This window comes from Candoia aspera, chromosome 2, assembly GCF_035149785.1.
Source record: "Candoia aspera isolate rCanAsp1 chromosome 2, rCanAsp1.hap2, whole genome shotgun sequence".
Lineage (NCBI taxonomy): Eukaryota > Metazoa > Chordata > Lepidosauria > Squamata > Boidae > Candoia > Candoia aspera.
The window spans coordinates 153,754,776-153,772,761 of NC_086154.1; the positions used below are offsets into that span (position 1 = coordinate 153,754,776).

Consider the following 17,986-nt stretch of genomic DNA (forward strand, 5'->3'; position numbering starts at 1 on the left):
TGGAACACAATATTCTGACAACCTCCAACTCCACCCTGACTGTCTAATCTTCATTTTTGTCACCCATGTCCTACCCAGGTGCACAGCAGAGAAACTGCTGAAAGCTTGCCTGCCTGTTTCCCAACCTGTTTCCCTTTCCCTCTTCTCTGAGAGGGAGAGAGGCAGACCTACTGGGAGGCAAGAAAGCATATGCTTTGAGTTTATGGAGATAAATGGTTTGAGGATCTATAGAAGTGTACCAACTGCAATGCTTAACTCAAAATATCCAGCATCCTCCATTGTCATCTTCCCTGCAGTTGCATGCTCACTTGCTGACTGCCTCTCAGGGGAATGAGGAACAGGCAAATGGAAGAAAATTGGCCATGGTCATCAGACAGGGGCATGCCCCACAGGATAAGGATATTTGTTAAATATTTATACTCTATGTGGACATTTTGTTTGTTTTACCTTTTTTTAGTTAGTATTAACTGCTTTGGTCATACTGCAGTATTAGATGTAAAAACAGGGCATCACATAAAGAAATAAAAATAGAAATGCATAAAGAAACAGTGGATCTTCAATCATATGTAAACTCTTCAGGAATCATTTTACGAAGTCTTGCAATTACTAAGATCAGCAATTCTCTCCTCGTATTATTTTACAGAGCACAGAGTCCAAAGCTTCTGGATAGACTCAGACTGAGAAAAATTACCATTCACTTTGAATTAAATTGTATAAGTCAGAGATTCCATACTGTCTCCTCCCCAAATCTTGCATTTCGGTGCTGAGACACAACATCTTCCTTATTAATCCCAACTTACCTTCTGCACACCGGCAAATGTTATCATGACATATCTTATTGAGAAGGCCAGTTTCTTTATCTGGATGGTAGAACTTGGTACACTGTTCATCTAAAGGAAGAATGAAAGGTTGTATCCATACATCACATCAACAAATCTATGATGATTATAGATTTAATTACTGAGAAGGACAAAGAGTAACTCATTTTTCTCAAGGAGACTTCGGATTTGGGACACATCAGACCTGACAGTGCAATGGAAACTTATCAAAAGCTGACTGAGTTTTGTTAAGCATTTACCTGAGAAACAGAAAGTGGCACAATGCAATAAGAAAGGTAAGAGAGGGTATTTCATATCTAATGGAGTTAGGAAGTTGGAACATGGGTGTCTGCAGGGTTCTGCTCCTTTTGTCAAGAAAGATGAAAATGGCATTGTGTTGCAAGTTTTGGGCAAGCATATAATGCCACAATGAACATACAAAAGGGGTGGGGCTTGTGGTGTGACAACACAATTTGACTTTTGTCATTCTAGCCCCCCTTGCTGCCTCCTCCTTTGGTAGTATACAATGGACTATTCATGATTCTTTCAGTCTGCTGTACAACCATGCCTTCTAGAATTAAAGGACTCAGTTTGGGGGAGGTTCTGTGCGACATTACTTATGATACCCGGACTCTGGTGTTAGCGATACCAATATCAAGACAGAATATCATTGCAGTTAGTCCTTATTTGGCGACCACAATTGGGACTGGCAACTTGGTTGCTAAGCGACTGAGTTGCTAAGCAGAAAATCATGTGACCGCGACTGAGCTTACAATCTTACTTTCCCTTCGGTTGTTAAGATGCAGTCACTAAGTGAAAAATCACGTGACCGCAACTTACGATTTTACTTCTGCCTTCCATACCGTACAGTATTAACCCTGCTTATTGCAAGGGAAAATGCGTGCTGGTTGCAAAGTACACAAATGGTGATCACGTGACTGAGGGACACTGAGACGGTCGTAAATGCGAGGATTGGTCGCAAAGTTAATTTTAGCACCGTCGTAACTTCAAACAGTCGCTGCACAAGGCAGCTGGTAAGTGAGGACTACAGATGCCTTATAAGGGAGACTACAGGCCAACAATCTCACATTTTCACTGAAGTTAACGAGACCTAGCGAGAGTGAGATCAAAATGGGGACAAACTGATCTTCCAGGCAAATTAGCTAGCCTGCCCTAGCCCTGTGACATTGCAAGGGATCTTGGGGTTGCATCTAGATGCTCAATCAGTGCAAGTGCTTTGAGCAGCAAAATGTCTTGGGTGGGCACATCCTTCCCTGAAACTGAAGCACCATCCATTGTCCTGCGCTGCAACAAAACTGAATTAGAACTAGGCATGGGTTACTGTCTGTTCTGGCTTCTCATCAGTTTTCAATTTTGCAAATATCTCAGGTCTGATTAGTGGGACTGGAGATGTTTTAAACAGTTATTTTACATTAACATTTTGTAAAATGTGTATGCATTTTGGGACACCTTTCTCCAAACAAATGCCTTTTTGAAAAAACTCATGGAACTTTGTTTTTGTATATGACAACTGCAGCAAGACTACTATACGCTCAAAGGTGGAAAGGTTCGACAACACCCCCAACAGAGGAATGGTTGGTGAAGATGATGGCACTTGCGGAGATGACTAAATTAACTTATTTGATCAGAGGAAAAACAGTATCTATATTTATGGCTGACTGGAAACCCCTCATAGACTTTTTGCATGAAACATAAAAAGTGCACTTATGATTTGTGGTTTTGATGATTAGAAAAAATTGGATAATAGAACAAAGTGAGCCTTTTTTGTAATCATAGAGTCAGAGGTAATTTTGTAATTGTTCTTATATTTGCTGCAAAGGAAACCAGAAGCTTCTTTCTATTTCTTTTTATTCTTTCTGCACTTTTTCTTTTTTCTTTCTCTGTTCCTTCTTTGTTAGTTTGTGTTAGTTTTTAAGTTCTTTGTAATAATAATAATAATACACACACACACACACAAAGTGTGTGTGTGTGTGTGTGTGTGTGTATGAAAAAAGAAAAGCTGTTTTTGCCATTACCTAGATTGTAGTAGCTGTACACTTTGACTGATCCTGGCTGAATGAAACCAACTTCATAATACTTGTAAAGCTTAAATTGCAGGCATTCATCCTCAGAGTGGGAGACCTGGCATGGAGAGAGAAGATAATTTTGTGGGTGCCAGTTTTCCAACAGAGATGATAATGACTTTTTTTAATAAACTCCATCAGTATAGCCTCAAGAAAATTGCTTATTCCAAGTTGGGTGCTCAGGTTTGTCATAGAGATTGAGGGAATAAACTCTGCAAGGCTGTCTAAATTCCCAGAATCCAGGGCTATGCAGTGGAAAAGGTACCAGCATGGAGAGGAACAGCAGGTTGAAATGGTGTGTCAGAAAATACTGGTCAACAGTTACAATACTAACATATTACTCTGTCATATCTTCTTTTCAGTTTTTTTCACTACCAAAAGGGCATTAGGTGACCTAGAATCTTTCCCCGCCACCCAGTGGGGAAGTGCTGTCTTCCCAGCCTTGAGTCAGCAGAAAACTGCTCTGGCATGAAATTGGCTAAGCCCATTGCCAATCCCCCATTGCCCTGCCCCTATTGCCTCTCTATTAAGTCAGTCCGGTCACTGGGCGTCCCTCCAAGGCAATGGGGTGATAAAGGCTAACAGAGGTCACCTGCCTTCAAGATCCTCTTGGGCAGGGATGGCATGGAGGGAAAAATACTGTTTCAGCATGGGTTCAAGTAAGTTCATCCCTTCAGCCAGTCTTAATCAGAGACTGGGAACAAGATACAGGCAACAATATGGAGGTAGAGCAGAAAATAAGTACTGGCCAAGGTGTGCTTGTACTGGGGCTAAGGGCAAGTGGGGAAAGGCCCAGAATCTCTGACTATCGATGCGAGACGTTTTGATCGGGATTACCGTTATAATTGCATGCAGGCCAATAACGATTCCACAACTCTGATAGCCTGTTGTAGCGTGCACGTTCTCCATGACTGTGCCCTGGTTCCTTCAGGTGCTACAGGCCTCGAGGTCAGAACTAGATCCCTTCGACATTTGCCTGGATGCCATTCTTACTTGGGCACCATCATTCCCTTGCAGCACTGGTCAGGGATGTAGCTCCTTCATGATTAATTACTCCTTCCTATTTCAACCTGCACCCCCCTCATGCCCTTAACCTGTGAGCCAGGCTGTTTGTAAACTATGTTGCTCTTTTTCAGAAAAGTGCTAGAGCTGTGTTCTGAAACAGCTGAACTGACATATAGCAGGGCAGGCTTGGGATTTCAAGAGGGACTGGGCATACTGGTTCACCCAGTGCCTCCCCCTTAGCACCTGTCTGCCATTTGCAAGTCAGGCCACCTGACAAGGGACTAGATATGCTGTCCCAAGCATCCATTAAATGTTAAGGGGAGTCACTGAGGTTTTTTCCCAATGGCAGATGACGCTTGGGGGAAGGGAAAACAAAGCTGAAGGAATCCACCAATCTACCGAGGACGGCACCATTCACCATCCTCGTTATTGTGGCAGAATATGGACTGGTAGCACAATTTAGGCCAGCATACTTTTTACTGGCTCAAGGGCTGGTGGCTAGCACTTCAGTGCAATTATGGAGGACAGTCTTTCTTTAAATAGAATGTAGTTAAAGTCTTTAAATATAATGTATCCCATAATGCAGGAGATCATTATATCTCTTTCTTAATTTATATACGATCTGTGGCAGTTAATGATGGATTATGCAGATTTATTTTGCTGAGTATACCTTCTATCTTTTTCATTATAACACATACCAATGTTTGCCTAATGATGGTCATTTCCAACCATGCCACTACTCAAAGGAATTAATTCTATAAGTGTTTACCTTGTCTAAGTAAATGATAACATTCCCTTTCTCAGCCATAACATTGTTAACTTCAAACTTGGAGATGTACCTGTCAACTCCATTAGAAAGCTAAACAATAAAAAAAAGAAAGAGGACATTTACATCAGGATTTGCAGATGATTCAAATACATGGAACTGCAGATAACTGACACAATTTGAACTGGCACTATGTTACTTCTATAGCAAAATCAGTAACTATTTTCAAGGTTCCCAAGATGTACATCTGAGAGACCTTGAGATAACCAAAAAGAGTTTTAATATTATTAATTTGTCAAAGAAATTCCACGCATCCTTGTACAAGTCAAATTCTTCCCATAAGTCAAATTCTGGGTGAATATGGAAATCCCTGCTTATAGTCAACATCTGAGACATTTTCAAGAAAGTTAAAAGAACGTTTTGCAGAATCAAGTCTTCATTACAAGAAATGCACCTTTCTGACTCTATAAAAGATAATGCCTTTTGTGTGTCATTGAAATAAAATTCAGCACCTTATTGATTTATTTACAGGTAAGTGAAGATTCATTCATTCATTCTCTCTGCAGCTCTATTCCTATGGGCAAATGATTTCTGTTAACTGTAATACGTTCTCTAATTCAATAGCTTCAGTGAACTATAGAAACAGCCATTTCAAGCACCAAGCAAAGCTTTCCTACCCTATTAAGGTCTTCAGCATCAGGGGCAAAACCAGTGAGCATAGAAACATCAATTATTGTCATTGTAGCATCAACGTCCCCAAGATACCTAAAATCAAGAACAAAGATGACCAAAGATGGATTTCCTAGTTCAGAAACAGATTCCTGTTCATTGCTATGACAACAGTTCTGCATTTTTCAGAATGATTCCTCCTGAAGGGGAGAAAGCCAATTACTGACAGAGCTTATAGGCTGGCACCTAAGACAGTGTTTCTGCTCACAATTTTCATGGAGGTTTTTACAAGGTTTATGAATTTGGGTGAAAATTGAGACAGAAGCATTAAGGTATAAAACGAAATGTGTTTTGTTTTTTTAAATGTCAAAAACCAAGCTGAAGACCTATCATTAGTCTTACTCTATTACCTATTTCTCTTGAGTCAGGCTCAACTTCTGATGGATTCATGAACATATCTGTGGAATTTTCCTGTCAACCTGGAAGAGATTTGCCATTGCCTTCTCCTAGCATATTTTTCCAACTTCTGGAATCCCCTGGAGGTTTCCCACCCATGTACTGGCCATCCTGCTGTAGCATATTGCAACTTCTAAATCCCTAATCATTCTAAAGGACCTGTGGTGACTTAAATCCTGCTCTTCATTTCATCCTCCAACCCACAAGCTGTTACAAATTAGGACACTTCATAGAAAACAGATGGGAGGCAGGGGGCAAACAGACATAGAGTGTAAACTTGGGAAAAGTGTAAACTGTTTTCTTGAAAAGTAACACAACTGCTTCTCCCAGTTATTACCCTGAATATCCAGTTATGATCCAAAGTTATCTTTAAAATTCAACATTCTCACCTGGTGCAGATTTTGAGCTTGAGTGCTCCCTTGGCTCCCTTTGCCTGGTTTAAGTCTAAAAATTGCAAATGAAAGGGGGGAAAGTCAGGCTCCTTACAAATTCTTGGCAATTTGATTTTTTTTTAAGGTAAAAAGCTTGATTATCCAACTGGCTGTAATGTCTCATTGGGGGGAAAAAGGATTAATCTAATCACTTTTACCCTCTATTTCTCTAACTGATTGGTTCCTTCTTGAAGGAAGTCATGTGAATAGGGAATGTTTAAACAAAGAATAATAAAGCCAAAGCAAATTTCAATCACTGAAGAACTGGATGTGTAGATTCTAAAGTGTATGAGGTAGGAACTTTCAAGCTGGGTGTAAAATGCCACTCCCTCATCCATCATTTTGCAAGAACCAAAGTTAATTTTTTCTTTACTTCTATGTGCTGTAGTCTGTGTGTGTGTGTGTGTGTGTGTGTGTGTATCCTAACCTATTCTATCAAGGTATTGCAAGAATACCAGGTGGTGAGAGCGTTTGGGCTCTTCAAAGGAAAAGTGGGACAAACATGTAATAAATAATACCATGAATTACATCTTGCGGAGTGCCACAGTATGGTGTGCAGATATAAAACCACCAGAAATTTGGATCCTGTTGCAAACCCATCAACACTAATTAAGAGCAGCCAAAAATCTCTGGCGCTAATCTCTCTTTCTTGAGTTTATAAATTTCAGAATGGCATTAAGACATTTCTTTCTTTGGTACCCCTCACCCCAACACAGCTCTTAGATTTGGTGCAACTAGTTAAGTGATAGGAGACTGTGGAGATTTAGTGGACAACAAGAGGCAGGCATTATTTGTGATCCATCAGGCCAACAGCAGCCTTTTGGCCTATGGCTATTTGACCATCTGTCCAAACCCTAATTGGTTTTGCAAGACTCTGATGGGCTGCTAGTTGCTGTCAGTTTGGGGTTAGTTAGGAACGGTAGATAATTGGCAATATGGACCTGATATCCTCTCCCTCAGAAGGCAGAATTTGTATTTCTTGCTAGACATGAGCTAATAGGAATGCTTTGTCTGCCTCTGAAGAAATACAAGGGGAAGAAGCTTGGTTACATTTCAAATATTAGCTTCTTGGAGACAAAACAAATACGAACAGGACTTGGTCATTTTTTTCTCTCATTCCATTACTGAGTGATGTGGGTGGTGGGTCTCACGCCAGTATCAAATAGAAGTACAGATGCATGGAGTGGATCACTCTCATACTACATGTCCAATTTATTTTCAGCCCTGAATTCTTTCAATATGGAGTTGGCTCAGTATTTTTCCTTCAGTATGATCAATCATTCAATTCAGGCAAATAAGCACAGTAAGCTAAAATGAAGGAGGACTTCCTTTGCCCATATATATATATGTATATGTTTTTTGTTGTTCTGGGGAAGGTAAAGTGAATATTGGCTACAACTACAATTCTTGTCCAATCTATATCTTTCAACACCAAAACTTATCTTTCAATGTTTTGAACACCCTCTTGTTCAGGGCAAAAGGAAATAAATTGTTTTGTAGACTGCAGGAACTGGATCTCAACTACATATGAAGTTAATAATATGATTTTCTATCAAGTGAGAGACTTTTTTTTAATGAATAGCTAGTAGAGCAGACTTGTTCCACATTGGGATCCTGACATGGTGAACAGAGAAACTTTAATCTTTTTCCCCACACTGTAGTCCTGAACCGGACCAGGCCTCCAGATCAAATATTCTCATGAGGAGAAAATTCCAGTTACCTTAAATGGGTGTCTTTTTTCAGTGCCAATAAAAGGCACGAGGGACCCAACCCAGGTCATAAAGCCTGAGCCTGCAGTTTATGAAACATAAATCTTACACCCAATGCTAAATGAGATGATTAATATTACATTCAGTTAAACCTGCTCTGTGCTCTTTAGGAAATACATTTTTAAAACAAGGGGAAAATGCTAACTTTTATTTTTAAAACATATTGACTATGTTAATAACTAATAAGTTGTGATCCCACAGGAAGGGAATAGGATCATGGCTTGGTCAGAGTTGTTTTCATGAATCTTCAGAGTAGGTGACATTGAACACAGAAACATACTACATCTACCCAATTTGGTAGATTCACCTATGGACCACTAAGCTGTGCTGACTTGCCTCTGTGACCGATGGCAGTTAGAATTCACTCACTCACTCACTCACCAACTCTAGAACTTGCATGGGATTTGGGAAGCTGAGATCATCAACTGCTAAGACAGTTTTGCAGCATTCCCTCTAGAGCTATGGGGAGGCAGTTTCCCATTTGTAAGGACTCTTGTCTTGTGCTGCCTCTAAGCTCCGGGCATTTCTTCTCTCCCTCCTGTTGCCAAAGTACCATGGAGCCTTTCTACCAGCTCCTGCCTCTCCAGCTGTCACCACGGGTGGCTTTGCCACTTTTTCTGAGTGGCTAGAAGTGGGAGAAGGGTTACCTTTCCTTTTTTGGTGCCACAAAATGTGTCCAAGGAAAAATGGGGGTGGGGTGGGGGGATGGGATGCCAGCTAGCTGCTAATTTTGATACCCTCCAATTGGGCAGCTGAAGGAAATGCTGATTCTCAGACACAGCTGGGGGAAACTGCAGCAAAGGATCTCAGGGGAGAGGCCAAAGATCTGTGGTACTTTGTGTTCTATTGCTTGTCTTTGCAAAAAGAAACTGGTCTGGAATTAAATTCATCTCCTTCTGACCATTGAGTACCCAACCACTTTCATTTTTTGTGCCTTTTCACCTTTTCTTCCCATTCCTAGCTTAGCGTTCCTTTGGTTTTGTATCATTACAGCAAATAGATTGATTCATCTACTTAGCATCATTTTTTCATTTTTCATTTCATTTTTACAAAATGAAAAGGTCCTACACCTTTCATTTCTAAACTGGATCTAGTGTATCAAACTTCATTGCTAATGCAGCAAACATTTTTAACTCCCCCCACCCCTGAAACTTCTAGCCCATAATTCATCATGGAAGAACATAGATATATTGCATGCCCAGAGTCTTTTGAGGTGGGCCAGCTATAAAAACTGTACTGTACTGTACTGTATTGTATTCTATTACTTATTCATAGCAAAACCAAAAAAAATCAAGTGCTGCTAACCAGAAATAAAACCTAGCCACTTCATTAGAATCTACCATTTCTACCAAGCCAAAGGCCACCAGTCAAACTTACTCAATTGGACGTTTTCAACAGAAACATCAAGAATGAATTTCTTGCAGACATTTGCATCCTCCCGTAATTGTGCATTATAAACTGTCAAAACGGTCATAGTGGCTTTTCCTTCACCTGATGCTGACACAATGAAATCTTCATTGAGCTTGGTCTGAAAAGCAACCAGATTAGCATGATCTTCAACTGGAGTTCCTTGACTAGTTTGATCTTACTTGTTACTAGTACTGATATTTTACTGCATTTGTTATAACCTGATGTGAACTAGAGGTAGAATAGATTTCAAAATGTAATAAAGACCCAGTCACGTATCTGGATGACAGAACAGCAGTATATTAGCAAGTGTCAATCAAATCGAGTGATCAAGAAAACACCCTTTCCTTCTGCTTTCTGAAGACACAATGAATGTAAAACTAACCAAGATTATTGGGCACCAGTCTTACCAATTTCTATACTGATGTACACTCATAGTGATATAATGTAGTAGAATAAATGGATTTAATTTGCTGCAATGGGAGAGTAACCTCACCTTCATAAACTGTGCCATCTGAAGATTACAAATACGTTTCCCTAATAAATTTTAAACCACTTGAAATCTCTTTTAGAGTGCAATGGAGGGCACGGTAGAGTTTTCCCTTCTCCCCAAGAAAGGGAAGGGGAGGGTAAAGCTTCTAATGAAATGGTATTGCTTATATAGGAATTGGCTCTTGGAGGCAGTTGGTGAAAAGTGGAGGAAAATGCGGAGAACCCTGTTTGTGTGTGTTTTTTCATCAAGAATTCCCAGTGAAGGAAAAGTCTGTATGAGGCATCACTATAGAGAAGGTAATAGTTGGGCAGTTGCATTATTATTTTTTCCACATTCATATTGGGGTTTGTTTTATTTAGGTCATCTTTCTAGATGCCTGACTGTGTTGCTCATTGACACCTAAACCTTTTAAGTATCCTGTAGCACCAAGGCCTGGCCATCAGGTTTCATATTTATTTATTTATTTATTTATTTAATTTTATTTATCTATCTAATTTATCCCCACCCATCTCCTCCCATCAGAGGCCTCTGGGCAGTTTACAACAAGTGATTAAAACCATCAGAATAATACAAAAAATAAAATACAGTAAAATACCATAAATAGAAATAAAGAATAAAAAGAATGAATATAGTAATCAGCTTGCCAAGTAACAACATAAAAGATTGTGGAATCGTCGGTGCTCTCTGAGCCTTGTCGTTTTCTTGCAGACATTTCATTGCCAGACTAGGCAACATCTTCAGTGCGAAGAAGGAGTGGGCCTTGCTCTCTGTTTATAAGCTGGACAAACCACGGCATATAAGCAGAGAGCAAGGCCCACTCCCTCTTCGCACTGAAGATGTTGCCTAGTCTGGCAATGAAACGTCTGCAAGAAAACAACCAGGCTCAGAGAGCACCAAGGACTCCACAGTTCAGCCCTGAGCTACAAATATTCGCTTTGATCGGTACATAAAAGATTTCCTGCTTTGCCTAGGAAGGAGGAACCTGCCCCTTGCTAAGACAAGCTCTACTGAAGTAGAATGTTACTGCTATACTAGGAAGTAATGTTTGGCTGCTTTTAGTTGGCATCTGGCTAGGGAAAGGACTAGGATTCCCAGGCAGCCTACAGAATGCCTAGGTGTGCGTCGAGTTTTCTTCGCCTAACTACTGTATATATGTATTTATGTCCAAGTGTGTATTATTTCACTTTGTGCCAGCTGCGAATGTAAAGTCAAGCATAATAGTAATAGTAACGATAATAATTTATTAAACTTGTAGGCCACCCAACTCTCAGCAATTTGGGGCGGCTCATAATAATGTAGAAATGTGCAGCGCTGAGAAGAAGAGAAAATCAGTAATCCATTTACAAGAAATGAGGTCCAGATATATTTTTATCCCACCCTTTTTACCTATAACTCAAGACAGAGAATATATCTAATTCTCCTGCCTCCTTTTTTCCCCACAACCACCACCCTATGAGGTGGGTTGAGCTGAGAGAGGGACTGGCCCAAAGTCACCTGCCTAAGGTGGGACTAGAACTCACCATCTCCTGATTTCCAGGCCAGCACCTTCACTACTACACCAAACTGGCCCTCAAGATATAGCATATAACAGAAATGTGATGACGTCCTCCCCTGGCTTTCTTGGAGGAATACTATCAACTATCAATTCTCTTTCAAATTGTTTTTCAGATTACGGTGTGGATATGTTCCAAAGGCGCATCTCTAGGCTGGCTCTTGAGTCTTCTGGCTCTTAAATTCTGCCACCTACAGCATCCGCTCTGCTCCGTGGCAGGCTTGATGCTGGTAGAGGAGCTGTTCCTCTGGGATGTCGAAGAGCTACGGTTGGGACAATCCGAAGCTCTTCTCATCAAGCCACCTTAAATATGAATCTCGATAGGGGCCCAATCAATCTTGAAGGAGATTAGGACCACATCAGCAGGTCAGACTGGTGCACAAAGTCTAGATGCAAATGATTAGTACATGCAGGGCTTTTTCCATCTAAGTTTTATCTTGTAGGGTTCCAGATCATATATACAGACCTGAGCTGGAGTGGAGCTCCACGCAAAGAGCAAAAGAGGGAGATATATGGAAAGATGAAGTAATCCCTGCCATAGTTTACCTTCCTTCGTGTATTTTTCCTTCCACAAATACTCTTTCCACAAAAATTTCTATGTTCTTTTTACTTGACTGTACCAGATCCATACTGAAACATACAACTCTATTAGACTCCACTTTTATCTACTTTGGCCCCAAATTCCTTGTGCAATATCAGAAATAGCAACAAATTGTCTTCATGACTCTGCCTTCATGTACTAAGCCCTGAAATGCTCCAGAAGTCCCCCAAAGCCATCAAGATCTCTTTCCTATCAAAGATGGAATAATTCTTGAAAGTGCAGACATAGTTTTGGAATCTTATTTTAAGTAACGGGGCGTGGCCTTTTACAGCTCTGTGTGAGGAAAGGGAAGTCACTTAAGATGACATGGTAAAAGAAGACAGTAGTCCTAAGCCAGTCTCCCCCAGTCTGATGCGTGAACATGGGCTGTACTCCAATGACCACAATTCCAGTAAGGAGAACTGATTCAGCTTTTCTTAGTTGTTTCACTAAATTCTATGTAGTTTTCCCCAGTTCTTGCAAAAAGTTGGATTTGAATTCTAAACTCCAGAGTAATAAGCATTTCCAAAGAAGGCAGTAAGAAATACACTTGCGGAAAACTGTACCTCTGCTGTCCGGGCTATGATAGCATTGGCAAAATCAATTCTGTAGTTTAGTGGCGCTTCTCGTTCTGGCAGCTTAATAGCAATATCCAAGTTGAGGTTCTTATGGGTAGGCATGTCAATCTCATACGTAGCAAGAGCGTTGAACACCATGATTGTGGCCTGGAATGGGAGAAGCAAAAAATAAGATCATTTGCCCTGGAGTATCTCACAAAGGACCTTAGCACATAGGAACTGAGAATCCAGTGATATGCTTTACCAGAGACAAGAAGTGCTCTTCGAGCAACTCCGTGTTTCAGACAGTCGGGATGTTCAACACACAGGGAAGAGCATGGTGATGGGGCTGGTTGCAGTAAATATGCCAAATACCTTTCTAAACTTTACAATGGTCTGTTAGTTCATTTGAGCACACTAGGGATGAGACGATGGGCTACAAACCGAATGAATAAACAAGCAGAGGAGGGATGCCTCGTATACATGTGCATGCATCTTTAAAGAACCTTCTATCTGTAGGACTAAATGACCTAGGACAATAGGAAGTCTGTGAATGAGATTTCCCTTAGTTCCCTTAACTCCAGCACTAACGAAGGACATAAACCCTAGATTATCTTCAAATAAAACGTCCTCTCAAAAGCTATTCCTTGTCCTGCACATCAAAAGGTGCATGTACCTGCATGCTGACCAAGAAGGGGCAAATGATTCCCTCTCCACCCATGTACCCATACACCCTGATCTTTCTCAGCACAGCACAGCACATTCCCTCCTACGGATATTTTGTGCCAAGAAAGCTCACAGATGACTGAAGTGTAAGCTGTAGTGTCTTTCAGTCTATCAGAGTTAGTCAAGTCCTAAAGTAGCTATCCTATGCCTTGTTCTACCAGCTGAGTGGGAATCATGTTAATATCATTGCATCTTGATATGTAAACTCTCTGCAGGTAGAAAACCAGCACTAGGATGTCAAAAATACAACAGTAGGATCCTTTTCCTTGACATAGTCTTCATGAAATCACCTTCTTTGGAGGCTAAGCACTCTATCATTTTTATTCCCCCAATAGGAAACTGAAAGAGAACCAGTAGGAGGTTTACTACTACTACTACATCTTCAAGACCAACCTAGTGCCCAGGGCAGGAATCCTTATCATACCCCCAGTACATGGTGTCCGTCTTTTGTTCAAAAGCCTCCTGATGGAGCACCATATGCTTGAGAGCGCTCACAGTCAGAAACGTCCTCCTTATTCCTCATTTTGGATCTCTCTCTGTAAAGCTTCCATTCACTGGTTCCTGTCTTATCCTTAGGCAGTATGGAGAATAAATCCACAACTTCTTCCCTGTGACAGCCCTTCGAGTATTAGAAGACTGCTCTCATGTCTCCCCTTTGCCTTCTCTTCTTTAGGCTAAACATGCAACAATTCAGACTACTGTTTTGTTTTAAGCAGACCAAGATAGAATATAGCTCAGACGTTTATAGTTTGACAATGAAGCAAGGGCTCACTTGGGTTTGCCCATATGTTCCCCCATAATATTTCTGATCTGTCAGCCATCTGGCTATGGGACCGGTCTCATCAAATTTCTTCATTTTCAGCAGGGCCATCAAGGCGTAGGAGGTGGCTTCAATGTTGTAAGTGTGAGCATTATATTCTTCCCAACGATTCCTTCCTAAAAAACAGCACAGAAACGCAATTTCACTAAACAGTTAAGAATATTGGTCACGTACCTTGAAGATGACTTTTGGCTGGAGTGAAAAGAATGGGAGACTTAACAATTGATTAAGTCTCCCACTCTTCAAGAAGGCAGATGCTACATGTGCATTGTTGGGTGAGGTCATTCAATGGCATGGGGTTGCTGATGATAGCCAGTTATTGTCAGCCCCAATAGACCAAACCAAGAATCAAGTCCACAGAAAGGCTAAGGCTGCTTATATTGAGAATGGTGTCTGTCTGAGCTGCTTATGCATACTTTCTGTTTGTTTTGGACTCAAGCTATGTTTTTCCCCTCATTGCTTTGGTAACAGGTCTGGCCTACCTCTGTCAAGGGCATCTTCTGTACTCTCTACAGTTATACAACTCCACCCCTGGCTAGGCAGATAATGCTGTTCTGGTGCTGACCCAGTGCTTGGAGGCTGTGAGGGTCTAGGTGGGGAGGAACCGGTTTCTGGCCCCCCTAGGTCTGGTGATGTTATCGCTGACTCTCAGTGGGGTAGCACTTCCCTGGACAGAGATGGTGCGCAATTTGGGGCTCCTCCTGAATATGTGGCTCCTGCTTGAGGAGCAGGTGGCAGCGGTGGCTAGAGGGCCTTTGCTCTGATCCACCTTGTGCACCAATTGCGCCCATTCCTGGCCAGGGAGGTTCTGCTGATGGCCACTCATGCCTTGGTCATCCATATCACACTGTTGTTGTGTGAGTTGCACTGGCTCCCATTTTCTTTCTGGGTGCAGTACAAGGTGCTGGTTATCACCTTTAAAGCCCTGCATGGCACACGGACGGCTTATTTGCAGGACTGCCTTTCCCTGAGGGTATCTGCTGTTCCACCCGGTTGGATAGGGTGACCATGCTCCAGGTCCCTTCCCTTAAATATTGCCATCTAGTTGGACCTGGGAAGCGTGTCTCTTCCACAGCAGCCCCTGCCCTGTAGAACACCCGTCCCTCTGGGATCTGGCAAGCCCCCACCCTTCTAGACTTTCTGAAAGCTGCAAAGGCTTGGCTTTTCCCTCAGCACTGCAATAGGATTTCAGTGGGAGCCCGGGGAAGTGCCAGATTTTTGTTTTACTGTTTCTTAGTTTTTATTATTGTTGTGAACTGCCCGGAGTTGTGTTTCATTGATGGGTGGCCATTTAAGCCTTACAAACAAACAAACAAACAAGCAAGGCACTTGTAATCTGTCTCACACATCACCTGCATCTGCATAACCAACCTGCCTTCCCCTCCCTTCTCCTCCGCCCCCGCCCTTTAAATCCTACATCCCTTTAGCCACTCCATGCATCTGATGAAATGAGCTGTAGCTCGTGACAGCTTACGCCTTTTAATGAAAGCTGTTGCTTGGAAAACGTGCTACCGGTCCCCTGATCTTTTGCCATCATAGACTAACATGGCTTTCCTCCTACAGGGGAGAATCTGGAAACTAAAACAGTAAACGATTTCTGAAGCTGGACTAGCCTCTGGTGATTACGTCGACACAATCGTATAGTTTTCCTGGTAAAAATATGAAATGGTTTGCCACGGCCTTCTTCTGGGAAGTTTTTTCACTTCCCAGGTTTGCCTACAGCTCTGGAATTTTAGAGGAATCCCATCCAAGGGCTAACCAAGGTTCACCATCTGTTACATGCAGTAGAAGAGAAATAACTACACAAAAAGGTCATCAGAGATGGTATGACTCTATGAGAACCACTAAAAATGCAATATAAGTATAAGTATTTCCTAGATAAATAAATTGCACATATTTAAATTGCATACACATTGATAAAGATCAGGGCAAAATGTCTTAAAATAATAAACTATTATTTTAGATATCATAATAAAAATCATGGCCACTTTCCCCCCTTTTTTTCTCTAGTCTCCTTTGCTAATACTAAAAAAGTGGTAAATGCAAATAAACGCCAATCCTCTGTACTTTCAAAAGATCAAGAACTCTAATTCAACAAATAAACCACGGTGCCTGTACAACTGGCAGCCTATGTGAAGAAGAGCTTTGCATCTATTATTTCTGACGATTTTTTTTTCCTGGACAAGGCAGCTGGAAGCAAAGAGGTGCCCCCTTGCGTGTGGCTCTTGGTTGTTGTTGTTATTATTATTATTATTATTATTATTATTATTATTATTATTATTATTATTTTGGTCACTGCAATATCTCAGGCATATGTCCATTGTGCTTTGTGTTCCCAGCTTAATCCTTAATCTTAATTAATTAATTAATTAATCAGTCTTAATCCTCCATTCCGCTTCTTGCAGGAATTGGCTGTTTTCCAAACCAACCGCACCTGTTTTCTTCTATCTAAAGTAAACCCGCAGATGTACCTGTTGATGCTGCCATGAGTATCCTGTCGTCCTGCAGGCGGTCTGCAGCAGCCAAAGCGTAGGCTGTGAGAGCCGTAGTGTAAGGCCTTTGCAGCGTTGGGTACTTTTTCTCCAAATAAGCTGCAGCCTTGTTGATGCTGTTGTCTAGAACCTAAAAGTGAGGGCAGAGGGAAGAGAAGAGATTCATCAGGAATGTCTGGAGAACTGTTTTTAGACCTACTTATGAGCTGCCCACTTCCTGCTTGCATGCTTTCAAGCTAATAATGCAAATTTAACCACAATATGCGTTATTTTAGGCTTTTTATCCAGGAAGAGATGTTGAAAAAAAATTCATTAGGAATGTCTTAAATAGAGGCTCCACTGGAGAATTTCTGTAAAACCTGCAATATAGCAAGATGTAGGCTGAAAATTCAGTGGCTGCTGAACCACATGGAGAAGCTCTTTCTGCATAGAACTTTCTAAATCTGCCTTTGAGGAATGCTGATGATAGAGAATTACATTGCAGCGGTGAAAAGGCGCTTCGATATTTACAGATCATTAACTGATTTAAATACCTTGCTGGCCTGAAAGTATATATGTAATTTCCCAATACTGTCCTTATTGCATTTATTATTTATTTGATTTGGTTTGATTTGATTTGATTTGAAATTAATGAAATATAAACCACAGCAATGCTGCATAGGCTACTTTGAGATCCTGAAGGGTTCTAATACTGAACTTGGGTTTATAGCTCGGCCAAGAAGGAGTACAAATGGAACACTGTGATCAAAAACCCCCTAAGAGATGTGGCCCTCTCATACCATTTCCCATCACTTACATTGATATGATCACTGCAGATTGGTTTCGATTCCAACAATGCAATCAGGATGAAAGCTGTTAAAGATATTTCTGGTTCAGCACCCTCAGCTCCTCCCTAGAATAAATAGTGGGGGGAGACAAAAAAGCAACTGAAGGTAATGTTAATAAATAAATACTTCTATGTAATTCCAGCTGCCCTCCCCAAAGGTCTCCCTTGCCCCTTCGATAAAAACTAGCCTAGTTTCACCATTCTAGTCTCACGCTGAAAGCTCTTAACATTCTCTACTGCATGTCTTCTCTCATTTCCCCTAGGGACGCCTAAGCCACACGCTCACGACTGCTTTGGCAGGTTTCCCTCCCACTCTGGCGCTGGCGGGAAATCACGTCCCCCTAAAACTCACTGTCCCCACAGTGTGCCCTTTCTGTGGACACAGAGCAGGTGCTTGCTGTGCTGCAGTCCATACAGCTTTCATGTGCAACGTTCTAAGGCCCATGACTGGTCACTCCCTTGGAAGAAATTCAAACCGTGACCAACATCAACCGGCATATGATACGCCTCTTCCAATTGGTATGCATAATCCTCT

The 17,986-nt window shown here is 41.4% G+C and overlaps 1 protein-coding gene across 1 annotated transcript in view; it reads right to left on the reverse strand.

Moving 5' to 3' along the window:
• LOC134490976 (complement C3-like) overlaps positions 1–17,986 on the reverse strand; it is a 98,834-nt gene that overhangs the window by 5,850 nt on the left and 74,998 nt on the right. Inside the window, exons 27-36 of the mRNA XM_063294379.1 lie at positions 17,422–17,517; positions 16,605–16,755; positions 14,086–14,249; positions 12,597–12,755; positions 9,376–9,526; positions 6,188–6,242; positions 5,351–5,438; positions 4,677–4,766; positions 2,855–2,960; positions 801–890 (exon numbers count right to left, since the gene is read on the reverse strand). Of these exons, the coding sequence (XP_063150449.1) occupies positions 801–890; positions 2,855–2,960; positions 4,677–4,766; positions 5,351–5,438; positions 6,188–6,242; positions 9,376–9,526; positions 12,597–12,755; positions 14,086–14,249; positions 16,605–16,755; positions 17,422–17,517 (1,150 nt within the window). The remainder of the gene's footprint in view (positions 1–800; positions 891–2,854; positions 2,961–4,676; positions 4,767–5,350; positions 5,439–6,187; positions 6,243–9,375; positions 9,527–12,596; positions 12,756–14,085; positions 14,250–16,604; positions 16,756–17,421; positions 17,518–17,986) is intronic.